At 31.8% G+C, this 15000-nt stretch overlaps 2 protein-coding genes across 10 annotated transcripts in view; both read left to right on the top strand.

The window, feature by feature from the left end:
- LOC147033023 (uncharacterized) overlaps window positions 1-2628 on the top strand; it is a 2739-nt gene extending 111 nt beyond the window's left edge. The window contains exons 1-3 of the mRNA XM_085871127.1: window positions 1-816; window positions 914-1078; window positions 1176-2628. The exon at window positions 1-816 is cut by the window's left edge and continues 111 nt beyond it. Of these exons, the coding sequence (XP_085727253.1) occupies window positions 724-816; window positions 914-1078; window positions 1176-2060 (1143 nt within the window). The 5' untranslated portion in view covers window positions 1-723 and the 3' untranslated portion in view covers window positions 2061-2628. The remainder of the gene's footprint in view (window positions 817-913; window positions 1079-1175) is intronic.
- LOC147033020 (uncharacterized) overlaps window positions 1-15000 on the top strand; it is a 313822-nt gene that overhangs the window by 144583 nt on the left and 154239 nt on the right. The gene's annotated exons all lie outside the window — the stretch shown is intronic.

The raw sequence follows: 15000 nt of genomic DNA, 5'->3' as shown, positions 1-15000 counted from the left end.
TTATTTGTCTCCCCTTTTAACCTGGGGGTTGAACAGCTCACTCATTGAACCTATAAAGATTTGTTCATTCTCAAATTCCTTCAATAGTTTAATTTTCTTTGCACAATAATCCCCATCTAAAATATTGACAAACAAAACATTTGAATCTTTATATTTTTTAAGATACCCCATTTGTGCCATTACGAAATGATAAACTTCTCTTAATGATCTCATCTGACCACCTCCTGAGCCACAGGTTATTTTTTGTTAAGCCCCGCCCACTTTTCTTTAAGCCCCGCCCACTTTTGTTAAGCCCCGCCCACTTTTGCTAAGCTCCGCCCACTTTTCATAAGGTATTTTTTCTAAGCCACGCCCACTTTTCCTAAGCTCCGCCCACTTTTGCTAAGCTCCGCCCACTTTTCATAAGGTATTTTTTCTAAGCCACGCCCACTTTTGCTAAGCTCCGCCCACTTTTCATAAGGTATTTTTTCTAAGCCACGCCCACTTTTCCTAAGCTCCGCCTACTTTTGCTAAGCCCCGCCCACTCTTACATCATTTCCAGTTCATCTCTGACTCACAAAGAAATCACTAGAAAATTACAGGATGTTATGGTTTTGAAAAATTTCCCAATGAAGGCTTGCCAAGGCTTGCCCAGGGAATTTCCAAAGGAAACCACACCCACCAGTCTTTCTCTATAAAAGCTTCAAACCCAGGCTCCATTTTAAACATTTGTTCTTGCTGGCAATGGTGTTCTGTGTGCTTGTCTCAAACTCTCTGTCTTCTATGGAACTAAACCTTCAAGTTGATGAACTGGATTCAAACCTCTTATCTATTGAGGTAAGATTTTTTATTTTCCTATTTTCAAACTTTGATTGAAGCATACTCATTTAATAATTAAATAACTTAATTAATACATTATTATTTTCTCTCACAGGAAATTGTATCTGAAAATACTGCTTTTGCTACAACTTGGGGCGAAATTGTTGGCTTGGTTGAAGACCTTGAGTGGGATGACTTTGGTGTTCCTTGGAACTCTCTGTCTTCTATGGAACTAAACCTTCAAGTTGATGAACTGGATTCAAACCTCTTATCTATTGAGGTAAGATTTTTTATTTTCCTATTTTCAAACTTTGATTGAAGCATACTCATTTAATAATTAAATAACTTAATTAATACATTATTATTTTCTCTCACAGGAAATTGTGTCTGAAATACGAAATGAAAATACTGCTTTTGCTACAACTTGGGGCGAAATTGTTGGCTTGGTTGAAGACCTTATGAGCGACCAAGACCCACAGAACGAGTTCGTCCTTGATGACCCAACCAAAGAGTTATACCTTGGAGACCAGCAAAATCCTGAAAAAGAGTTTTACAGCAATAGTACTCATTGTGAGTTATCAAGACAATACCCACTGAACAAGTTATACCTTGATGAGCCAGAATACAAGTTTTACCTTGGAGACTCACAAATTTTGAAAAAATCAGTAAATGAGTTCTGCCTTGATGGTTTAAATAACTACCTTGGAGACTCAGGAAAAGGGTTCTGCCAAGATGGTTCTAAATATGGGGCCTACCTTGGAGACTCACAAATTTTGAAAAAATCAGTAAATGAGTTCTGCCTTGATGGTTTAAATAACTACCTTGGAGACTCAGGAAAAGGGTTCTGGATTGATAACTCACAATGTGATACATATCTTGGAAACTCAACGGGAATGTGGTTATACCTTGAAGACTTGGAAAGTTGGGTTTATGTTGGACACTTGAAACTTTTTTGGGGGCTTTTATTTATTTATTTATTTATTTATTATTATTATTATTTTATTTATTTATATTTTGGAGACTTTTGGAGTTGCTATCACTCTTTGGGATCTAAACCTATCGATGTAGTTCTTTGTCGGATGGTGCTTGATGGGAGCAAGATCAAGAAAGTTCTGGGAAGAAAGTGCAGGCTTACTCCCCCTTTCTACGTCATCAAACCTGAAAGCCTTAAAAGACAGAATTGGAAGAAGAAAAAAAAAAAACGTAAAAATATATATATATATAGGTGGAAATCTCATTTTGAAAAAGACTGTGTTGGGTGAGGATTGAGTTGGGGTTGAGATTTTGAATGTGAGGGTTGGGGTTGAGATTTTGAATGTGAGGGTTGGGACACACACACACATACACATCAACAAACAAAAGTTAAGCCTTGACTATTCAGTTGAGGATTCTGTGTTTGGGGTTCACAGATCTAAGAACGTCCCCCTTGACACACATTATATACTGTTATACACCTCGGACTTGGCCCTCGAGTGTCCACAAAGGTGTATTATCTGCTTAGTTTTGTCTTTTGTAATTCCTGTGAATAAAATGAACCTAAAATCTCATCACTTACCAAATCATATATTTTATAAGTCCAAGGAACTGTATCTATTACATCAACAATTTTAAAAAGTTCTTTCGTCCATCGTTCAGTAAAACCCTTTTCAAAATGAGATTTCCACCTATATATTCTTACGATATCACCAACTTTGAACTTAGGTTTTCTGACATTAATCTCTTTTTCATATTTTAATTTTGTAAATGTTTCTGATGGCTTCATATTCGTTGACGTGTGAATCGTGTCATTATACTTATTCACAATATCCTGAATAAAAGATGACCATTGTTGTGAACCGAGTTGTGTGAATTTTTTATATAGTCTCTCTTTAAGGTACGATTAAAACGTTCAACAACAACTGCCTTCCCTTCATTAAAGGTACTGTATAATGTAATACTGTTATTTTTTAGAAAATTCATAAATGTCTTGTTATAAAACTCTCTACCCTCATCAGTCCACAATTTCTTAGGTTTTCTCTTACTTTTATTAAATATCTGTTGAAAAGCTAACATAAGAGTATTACCTGTTTTGTTTTTAAAGGGACAACCCACGCATATCTACTCCTCAAATCAATAACGGTTAAAGCATACTTGTACCCCTTATCATTATTGAGTTCAATCAAATCAGCAGACCAGATATAATCAACTTCCTTGGAATAAACTTTCCTTCTCTGAAACTTTGTGAATATTGGTTTATGTAATTCATCAGCTAATTGCTCTTCAGTCTTAATGACATCATTAGAGCCTATAAGTTTTTTGAATTTCCAAGTCCAAGTTTCAATTTAGCACTAATCATCTTCTTCACGATGAACCTATCAACTTTTTCTCTCAAGGTTGGATTTTGTATCAGAGACAAATTATACAACATTTCTCTATCGGCTTCATGCTTTTCTTCCAACGTTGTGGTATTCCCATAATCAATATCGTGTCTCATGCACACTTCATCAACTCTATTGATTGGTTTACTCCAGGATTTAGGATTGTCTGCCTCATCTAATCTTTTATCCAAGTTTGTGCCTGGACCACAGAAAGAATACCCTGGAAGATGTAATTCCTCTGGTATTCCAGTAGTTGTAAATTTACTTCCTGATAAAAACTTTTGTATATCTCCTCCGAGTTTGTGTTTGGAGATAAATTGATTTTTTTTTGAACCACACACCGAACATATACCTTTTTGGATAACCCTGTTATTTTTACTTTTAATATATGAAATATTTTTAGTATTAGTTTTCTTTTTACATTTGAGACAATAACTCATTTATTTATGTGAAAAAGTCCTGCAGAGTGCGAAAACCTTTTTAGTTTCCAACATGCACATTTGAATCTTAATTTTTAAAACATAAAGAATCCTAAGAAATGCCTTCACTCTCTCCTCCATTTATTTAAGAAAAAACTTGAATTAAAATGAATAGCTTGACGATGTCAATAGTCTTGAAGAAAATATTGCAAATAGACTTGTCAATTCTTTGTTTTCCTCCTCGGTGGGTTGAGTTATTTTCTGTAATACCACCAATCTTTTTTGAATCTCACTGGTTTCCATATTTTGATATTTATTCATTCTCTCTCTTTCCTCCCTCTCTCTTCTCTCTTTCCTCCCTCTCTCTCTTCTCTCTTTCCTCCCTCTCTCTATTCTCTCTTTCCTCCTTCTCTCTCTTCTCCTTTTCCTCCTTCTCTCTCTTCTCCTTTTCCTCCTTCTCTTTCTTCTCCCTCTCTCTCTTCTCTCTTTCCTCCTTCTCTCTCTCTTCCCTCTCTTCTTCAACTCCTTCCTCATCCCTTACTATACTTGAATCGTTTACACCCCATAGAATATTATACATATATTCATCAGGATTTCTTGTTATTCCTGTATCCAAAATAATTTTTTATAACAGGATACCAATAAAATTTCTTTTGAATTTCTAAAAGAGCCTTACCTTTTCTTAACCTTATAATTTTTTCATTATTTAACATTCTAATTAAATCTAAAGTTGTCGGTTTATCAACATCAGCATAATGCCAATCTTTTATTGAAAATACCTCATTCTTATGTTGTAGAACATATTTATTAAAATACCGAATACCCTTTTCTTGAAGGTATGCTTGAACACAGAAATGATAATTTTCTTGAAGCCTTCTTGCTGTCATTTATGTATTAGAAATATATGTTAGAATAATATTATGGCACGAAACACCTCCCCATCTTCCCATAGTTAAATCATTTTGTATTTCCTTACTTATTATATATAATCCTGTTTTTTCTGTTTTCATGAGATAAACAAGGGCAAAACCATTATTATATTTACCCTTATTAAATTCTTTTATTTGTTGTTTACTAATCGTGGCTCCACAAAACTCATTCTCGATACCAAGTGGATAATATTCTTCCTTACGAGACTGATTTAATTGTTCCAGGTCTTCGAGGTTAATTTTAAATGACCAATTATACCCTAAATCATTCATATCATACCCCCATTGTTCTATTCTCATACAAACGATACGCCCTTCTTTATAAAAATTTATTTTAATTCGAACTGTGAATTCTGTATGACCTGGAGATAATATCAACACTTCTGTATCTTTAGAATACACAGCCGTTTTATTTGAGTATATATATTGTGATAAATCGCTTAATCTCACCAAGTCATTCGTCAGTCGGGCTTGGATAATTTTTTAATTTATAAGCATTTTTCATGTTAATATTTTTGTTTATATTATATTTATATCGTTCAGCCTGTGCCTTTGTGTAATAATTTGATAAATCAATATCCAGTTCTTGAGATACACCAAAGATAGAACCATCTTTACCAACATAAGTCATTTATATTAGATTAAAAATAATATCATAAAATTTTTTATTTTTGTTGAGTTGAAATAACACATATAGACATAATTGACCACAACACTTGGAATTTAATTCTTGGACTTGAAATGTTTGATAAACACCATTCTGTAAGAATTTTATGACTTCAACAGGTGGTGGAAGACCAAAACTATCAAAATAATATTTGTCTTGATTATTAAAAATACAAACCCAATGAGAACCGTTCCCATTATTATCTTCTAAGTTCATAATAATATTCTTTGTATGTTTCGGCACATTTGTTAATTCATCTCTCATACAAATAACCACATTTTGAATTTTTAATTTCTTACAATATTTGGCAAGTTGTAAATTTGATGTTGTATTCTTTCCAAATTCTTTCAACCACTCATCAATGCTCATTTATTTATTAGAAAGATATAATCCATTACCTCTTTTCGTTAATTTTACACCTGCTTGTGCAATAGAAGAAAGCATATCTCCAACTAACAATCTCGCTTTATCAGGCAGACCTTCAAGTTTTTCAGCAAAATCTACAATTACGCCACTTCCACTAATTTGTTTCTCCAACTCTTTGTTATGTCTTTCCAATTCTTTTTGAGCCTGGAGTTGAGCCTTCCTTTCGTTGGCAGTTTTCACCGCTGTTGAAATACCACCCGTCAATGCTCCAACCGCACTTAAACCAGCAAATAAAGGAATTAGAAATGGGAGAAATCCTCCACTCGTCTCTCTTATTGAATATTTTTTCAACATTGGTTTTGTCATTTTAATTTTAAGTGAGCCAGTGTCATTCAAGATTTTAACCTGTTCTCTTGTGAGCAAAACATCAATTCTTACTGCTCCTTTTCTCTGAATTGTATTAACGTTAATCGTACAAGGCTTTTGATTTTGAACACAAGATGATAGTTTATGAAGATTGATTTGATTAACATATACCCCAGTTGGTACTTTGCCACTCATTTATTTAACAAAAAATTATGTGAGACTAATCATCACACCATTATCTGTATTAATCTGCAATTCTGTTTCTTCCAAAAGCAAACAATATGTATCAACTTCTTCACTCTCTCCTCTTTCAATGTATAGGGAAGTATCCACTCGATTAGACTTTATAGTTTCCTTTTGCGCGCTCAGGTCAAACGCATAGATTGTATACAAACTTTTAAATGCTGTCATATCCAAAATAGGTTCTTTATTTCCATTACTTTCACACACCTTTTGGTAAGACTTGTATGCTTCAGCAAAATCATTTTTTTCCCAATTAATTTCCAATCTATCTCGTGGATAAAATGTTCCATCTAGAGAAACGCGAAGTTGTTTCACCTTAGCATTATCACTCAATGCATTATTCTTATCAGTCGCAGTATCACCATCTGGCTTTTTAAAAATGATCCACAGATATCGTGGCTTTCCTTCCAGAACACCCAAATTCCACGTGTAAGTAGTTTGATTGAGTTTAACGTGTTGACATCTTCTTTTGAGGTATGATACACTGAGTGGTTTCTTTGAGTTAAGTCTTCGATTCAACATCTCTTCTGTTTTAAGATTAGGAGTATATTCACTGATATACCAACTCATCTCCTCAATTACAAATTTATTCTGATCACCAAAAGCATTACCAACACCAAAAAGCAATCTATTTTCATTATCATTCCTTTGTAGTTGAAATCTAATTTTAAGACCATACAGAACTTTATCATGATCACAAAATCCAAATATACCTTTAAGAGGAACCGCCACAGTAAAACTATTTTCTGCTTTTGTATCATCATTATACGCTCCTTTCCTTTGAATATATCCAGGGTCTGTGTTTGTTCCCGTTGACATATCAGGAATAAAACCTTCGACAGACCCCTTTCCCATTCTATCACTGAATGTATAGAGTGTAAATTTTATCATTTCAGATACAGCAGAGACATAATCAACCGCTTCAACTTCTTGTGTTCCAATATACAAACGCACACTATCAAACATTTTCCAGAAGAAATCATTTACAAGTGTAGCGTTTGTGTTATTCCCAGCTTTAGTGAATTTAAATTTACACAACAAGAAACTTTCGGAGAGATTCAAATAGGTTTGTTGATTATTTATTTCAAAACTTTTTGTACCATTCGTATTCCAGTCTGTTCCAGTTATTGCATTTACCTTGAAGTAATCTTCTTTTTTAGTGGAGTTTGAGATAATAATAGTATCATCCAAATCATAGATACTATCAATTGCTTCCATACTTGTATTTATTTAGGAAAAAGATGTTAAAACTTTTGAAACCCTGATCAAAGTATTTGAATTATTTTCTGTCGTTCTTGGGGGACAACTGAGTTTTGCCTTTCTTAATTTCTTTTATTGCTTGTAATTTATGAGATTCCTTCTGAGCATCTTTTATACTCTTTACAGCACCTGCTACATTTCCCACAGCAGAAGCAGTTGAACCAATTAGATCTTTATGTTTAAGAATAGTTGAACCAATACCCATGAGAGTATCAATTATCCCATCTCCTCTAAATTGATGTCCAACACCCCTTTGTCTCTTAGGTTTATAGTATCCTCTACCAAGATACATACCTTCACCCTTGTAGTATGGGGAAAGGAACATCCCATCCCCTGTAATTATTTTATATTTTCCCAACTCGTGTTTCCTCACAATAACCATCGTATTTATTTATTGGAAAACTTCACGTAGGTGAATTCTGATGGATATAACTTCTCCATTAAAAGAAATCACACGATTATCTTGGTCGGTTATCCTAAAATTTACTCTGTGTATGGTTTTTCCTGACACAGGTAGATAAACCAAATTTTTGGGTTCCATATTGAATTTATAACCAATTGGGGTTGAGTATGCACTGAATGAAAATATTGTATTTGTTTTTTTCCATCATTATAAGCACCATCAATCAAATCACAGTGAATTAACACCGAATTTATTCCTGAGGATATTTGAATGACATTATCACTGTAAAACGTCCCATTAGTTTCAATCTTTTTGAGGAGAAACCCAATAACTCTCTAAATGAATTATCAATTGTGAAATCAACCTTGTAGTTATTTTTAACTTTAATCGTTGATTTTGAAGTATGTTTTTGAATGTTTATAACAATATTTTTTGGTTCATCACCCTGTTCTTTCATAAGACGAGCAATTTCGGAAGATATTTGAGAAATCTCATATGCTCCGGGTGAGACTGTTATCGTTTTGTATCCACTTCCGGGATTATAACTAAACTTGTCATTTTTATCAGTTATATTAAATAAGGTATTATAAGTTTCCATGGACAATAAAGATGCCTCATATTCTTTTGTTGTGTCAAGTTGTAGTGGGTATGGGAATGAAGATGTGTGGTCGCTTGTTGTGAAATTGAAACTAAGGATTGTGCTTCTCATCTTATTTAATATGAGATAAAATGTCTTTATATTGATATTTATTAATTATTTTCATGTTCATCAACTGGTCTAAAATGGCTGATGCTTCATTAAAACAATTGTTATTTCCAGCCTTCTGACTGCCTAACAACAATAACAGTCTATTAACTAATTGCGATGGGTCATTTGGAAGAAAACTAACACCTGAACCAAGGATACTTAAAGCCTGAATAATGTGTTTCTCCTTCTCATTCTTCCTACTTTTACCAGAAAGAATAACCTTATAATTTAGAGTGTTCAGCAAATCAATATATACTCTATCATCATTATTTTCCATATCCAATGGTTTATCAATATACTTTGATTCATCCTTCACAGTTGAACCTTGTCTTCCATCTTTTGTGAGAAGAAACATTAATCTCGGAGTTAGTTTAACAGGGGGTTGAGCAGAACTTAAGAACCTTAATTCATCATTAAATATCAATACCTTTTCTTGAACAAGATGAAATATTGCTGGTTGTTCTGTTGGAATGAGTCCTGCTTTGGTTTTTGAATCCGCTGAATATTCATTGTTTTGAACAGCATTCACAATATAATCAGGGGGTTGATTAATCTCTTCCAGTTGTTGAAATAAACCTTCATCATGTTCTAATTCTCCAATATGCTCTAATTCTTCCTCCGTCATTTGACTGAAATCTTTTAACATTTGGAGCTTTCTGGGAGTATATTCTATTGTGGGAACTGTGGAAACATCTTTCATTTTTTCTTGGGAAGTTTTTAAAAGTGGTTTAAAAAATTTCTCTTGTTTTCTTTCAAATGCTTCTTCGCCCGTTAGTTTCTGTCTGCGTTTCTTCTTTATGTCTTCCTGTTGTTTTACAACTTTTGAAACCAACTCTTGATGTTCCTTAAATCTTCTTGCTCTTTCTTTTACATCCATTTATTTATTGTAAAATATCATTTAATGAATTGTAAAGATCAACAGGGAAATTTTCCTTTTCTTCATCATTCAAGTAGATGTGTTCAAATAAATCCTTTTCTTTAAATATTTCATCAAATTCTTTATTAACATTAATGCGAGTTGTAATTTCTTCTTCACTAATACTTGCATCTCTGCTTTTCATACGTTTGCGTTGAGTTTCTTCATCAACATCAAAACCGAATGATAAAATCTTCACTCCACTCAGATGTTTAATAATTTGTCTCGTTCCTTCTGGATTAGTTTCTAATATCCCAACACCACCAGATTTTAGTTTCCTTAACTCACTCTTACAATGTGAATATTTTGTTGTACCAAGAGAAACCTCCTCAAACATTTGACCTTCATTCCTCAATCGCATATGTTCCTCCACTGAAATATAGTGATAATCTTCACCTTTTACTTCTCCAGGTCTTATTGCTCTAGTTGTTGTTGATACAATGCGTATCACGGGGTGTTTTTAAGTAAATTTACAATATTCTCATTTGTACTACACAAGAACCTTGATTTATGAAAGTTTTTTCCAGAAGCAGATTTACCCACAAGATTTATAATAATAGTTGTCATTTATATATGTAATTGTTTATAAAACAAAAAATATATCCCTTAATATCTCATCTTGTTTCACAACAATATATTTATATTTTTCAGTCGTGTGCTTCATATAATCCTCAAATTTCTTTTTACTACATAATGTAGAACAATTATCTCTCCAAAAATTATTGATATCTATTGAATTTAACTTGAATAAAATAAAAGTATTAGCATTGTTTCTGATGGAACGACGAGGAAGTTGAAAGTACGATTGACTAAGATAAATACAATTACAAGAAGAATGTCTCCCTCTTGTGTAGTAGCTGTCCATTACTGTTTGGTTTCTCTCATTAACACAATCATCAAAGATAACGAGGTTCTTTTTGATTTATCCAAATCTTGGGGAGACGGTATATCATCCGTATTATCACTAAGAATACAAGTTATAGGATTTGATTTCTTTTTACATCTCTGTGTATCACAAAATAGTTGAATTATATCTTCAATGTTATAATCATTTAGGTTTTTTTGACGTTTAAATAAACCGATTATATCTTCTTTTGAAGACCAGCATTAAAACCTTGTGAGAGTAGTTGATACTCTGGTTGAAAACTTCGACTTTGTGAAAATTATTAAATTGTCATAATCTAAAAAGTTGGGAGTGAGGAGCATTTTTAAAAGTAAGCAGGTTTTTCCACATCCACTTGAACCAACTATGAGACATCTTAATGAATTTGGGAGATTTTTATGGTTGTTAAATTTTATCTTATTTTCCCAAATAGGTAAAAAATCATTCATTTATATATTTGAAAAACAGGTTATTTAATTTATTATTGGCTTTTTTAGAAACTCTATATTTTATCCTAAGTTCAGGTTTAATTTCAAGATAATCCATTATTTTATTTATACAATATCTTGTGTTGATATTTCCCTGAAAATTACATCCATGAATAATATACAACAACAATCCTTTGAACATTTCTCTTATACGTTCAGTTTCTTCCCTTGTAAGGAAAGGTGTGTTATCATCCTCATACTTTACATTCATTTCTCTAATCAATCTTGTAAAGTAATTCATTTTTGGTGTAAATCTAAAAGAATTATTTTCCTTTTTATATTTTTTATTATCATTAATTAGAAGATAATCACAGAATATACATTGTTTATAGGCTTTTGACTCTGTGTTTAATCCCCGTCTTTCACACGCAGGACAATTCTCAAATTTGTCATATGGAGAATCAGGAAAGTCTAGCATATTTATAAAGTAAAACTTTACTTAAACTGAAATTCATCTATACTTTCAGTTGTATATTACCATCGATATCGATATACTTTTTTTCATTATCAGATTCAACGACAACATTTTTTATATTAAAGGTAATTTTAAAATTATCGTTAACTACTATTGAACGAAATGTCATTTCACCTGATATATTAACATCCTTTATTTCATCAGGATTTACATCTTTAGGGTTGTTGAAAAAAATACAAATTTCTCCTTGCATATTACAGATGGTCTTATCTTTTCTTTCTAAAGCTTCATCCATAAGGTTTTTGTTCTTTGATACTTTTTCTTGTTTCATTGCTTTTTCTAGTTTTGAATATATTACTAGAAGGAGAGGAGAAACTTTTGTTAGAGATACTTTAATTGATGTTCTACCAGGTATACTAAAGGCCCTTCCACTGAAGGAAATTGAAGAACTCATATTATTTACCATAATAGTTTTTATCCAATAGTTGTTATATTTATCTTTGTTCAATTTTACATCCTTGACATATTTCTCAGTATCTTTAACAGATGAAGAGATTGATTGAAACTTGTCTTTTGTGTCTTGAAACATTGTATTTATTAAGTGAAAAAGTTGGAGGATAAAATGGTTTTAAGCACAGATTCACCTTGTAAAACAAACGAAATTTTCATCAAGAAAATTTTAGTTTAAGCAAAGTTTTATTCTATAAATATGGTGAATACAACGTACTGCGATGTTTGTAATCACGAATATAAACATTATAGAAAACACCTCCGAACCAACAAACACACATTTAATCTGTTTCATAAAATATCTCCTCTTGAGTTGGAAAGAAAACATTGTGATATCTGTTCAAAGGATGTTTTGAAGAGTAGTTATAATAAACATCTTCAATCACAAAAACACAAGAAAAATGAGTTTAAAGTAAAGGGAGACTATTATATTGAAAACACTGATGGGGCATTTAAAGGGCATATAAAAATAAGGATTTTTCAATTTGGAGAACCCGGTCCATCATCAATAGCTGAATCAATTGAAATAGTGAAACCCGATGTTGAAAAATTTATTAAAGACATTAAAAGAAATGAAAACTTTAAAGTTTTATATGGGAGTGAAAATGAATATGAAAAGACAAGATGAAGAACAAACTCCTTATATGAGAACAGATCTTCATTTTATAACATCATTTCAAGATTTTTTGAATAGTGGGGTTTATGAAGAACTATCAAGACAAGAGGAGGATGTTGATAATACAGTGGTAGGAAGTGGATTCAATATTAAAAAATCATCTTTTTAGATATACACATTCTAAAATCAAACCCTCTTAAAGCTTCTTCTTATATTGAATTACCAAAAGAAATAAAACTAAAGAAGGCAGTTGTTAATATTAAGAACAATGATAATAAATGTTTTCTCTGGTCTGTTCTTGCTCACTTACATCCACCAAAATGTAATTCAGAAAGAGTAAAACAATATATGAAATATGAGAATACCTTGGACATTAAAGATTTTAAATTCCCAATGCCACTAACAGATATTCCTAAATTTGAGAAAAAGAATAATCTTTCTATTAATGTATATGGATTAACGGATACAAACAAAGTTCAAATATTAAAAATTTCAAACAACTATAAAAATGAAGAAACACACATTGATCTTTTATATTTTAGTGTTGGAAAGAATTCACATTACACATACATCAATAATTTATCAAGATTAATCTCTTCTCAGGTATTCAGAACAGCAAACAAAATATATCCTTGTAAGCGATGTCTTAATTCATTTCATACAAAAGAACGATTAGAACAACATTCAAAATATTGTAGTAATCATAAATCAGCTGTAATTACAATGCCTAAACCTGGTGAAAAGATTTCTTTTGAAGATTATAATAAATCTATCATGCACCCATTTGTGATATACGCTGATTTTGAGTGTATCCTTAAAAAGATAAATACTGCTTCTCCTAATCCAAAAGAACCATATACAAATAAATATCAAAAACATATTCCTTGTGGTTTCTGTTATTATATCAAATCATCTGTTGGAGAAAAGTATAACAAACTTGAACATTATCGTGGAAAAAATGCTTCACAAGAGTTTGTAAAACGATTAGAAAAGGATTGTATAAGACTCACTAAATTAATGAAAGAAACAAATGAACCGATGAAATTAACCAAAGAAGAAAAATTAGAATTTAGAATGAACAATATCTGTCATATTTGTGAGGGGGAAATTAAGGAGTCTAAAGTTAGAGGCCATTGTCATCTTACTGGTAAATATAGAGGTCCCGCTCATTCCTGTTGTAATCTTAATTATAAATTACCTTCTTTTATTCCAGTCTTTCTTCACAACAGCGCCAACTATGATACACATCTATTTATAAATGAACTTTCAAAAACACCAGGGAATATTTCTGCCATAACAAACACAAGTCAAAAGTATATTTCATTTTCAAAAATGATATTCACAAAACCTTTAACTCGTATTAGGTTTCTAGATTCTTACAAGTTTATGGGAACACCACTAGCCTACCTCGCATCAAATCTAAACTCCACGGACTCTTTTCCAAATCTTAATTCATTCTTTCCAAAAGAGGAAATTCTCACTAAAGAGGAAATTCAGATTAAAGAGAGAATTCAAAGTAAAGAGGAAACTGTAATTAATGAAGAAATTCTAACTGAAGATGAAATTCTAATCATAAAGAAAATTCGAACAATGAATGAAATTCTAACTAAAGAGGAAATTCTGATTAAAGATGAAATTCTGATTAAAGAAGGAATTCTTACGAGAGAGGAAATTCAAACAAGGAATGAAATTCAAAGTAAAGAGAAAATTCTTACAAGTAAGGGAATTTATCCTTATGATTATATGGATTCATTTATGAGATTTAAAGAAACACAACTTCCATCAAAAGAAAGTTTCTATAATAACCTTTATGAAGAAGAGATAAGTGATAAGGAATATAAACACGCACAAGAAATATGGAAATTATTTAAGATAAAGAACCTTGGAGAATATCACGATTTATATCTAAAAACAGATGTTTTATTGTTAGCTGATGTGTTTGAGGCTTTTAGAACACTCTGTCATAATAAAAATTGTTATGGATTAGACCCTGCCCACTATTTCACAGCTCCTGGTTTAGCTTGGAGTGCAATGTTGAAAATGACAAAACAAGATATAGATTTAATCAGTGATGTTGATATGCTTTTGATGATTGAGAAGTCCAAGAGAGGTGGAATATCACAAGTATGTTCAAAAAGATATGCGAAAGCAAATAATAAATATCTCCCAAATTATGATAGTGAAAAAGATAGTAATTATTTGATGTATTTTGATGCTAATAATTTGTATGGATGGGCAATGTCTCAATCTCTACCTTATGGTAAATTAGAGTGGGTGGAAGAAAAGGATTATGAAAAGGCTTTGATGAATATTGTTATTTCTTCTCAAGAGGAATTGAATGACGAAGAAGAAGGTTATTATTTTGAAGTTGATTTGAGGTACCCGAGTGTTCTTCATAATAAGCATAAAGACCTTCCTTTTGCATGTGAGAAAGAAACCCCAAAGAAAGAATGGTTCAGTGATTATCATAAAAGTTTTAATATTAAAGGCAAATCAACAGAAAAGTTATTAACAACATTCTATGATAAAGAGGGATATGTTTTACATCAGAGAAGCTTAAAACAGTTTTTGAGAGAAGGATTGAGAGTAGCTAAAATTCATAGAGTTTTAAAATTT

This window comes from Eptatretus burgeri, chromosome 2 (assembly GCF_056783735.1).
Source record: "Eptatretus burgeri isolate ZD-2024b chromosome 2, Ebu_testis_v1, whole genome shotgun sequence".
NCBI classification, from domain to species: domain Eukaryota; kingdom Metazoa; phylum Chordata; class Myxini; order Myxiniformes; family Myxinidae; genus Eptatretus; species Eptatretus burgeri.
Note: the sequence above shows the minus strand (reverse complement) of the source record. Positions and strands in the feature narration are given on the sequence as shown.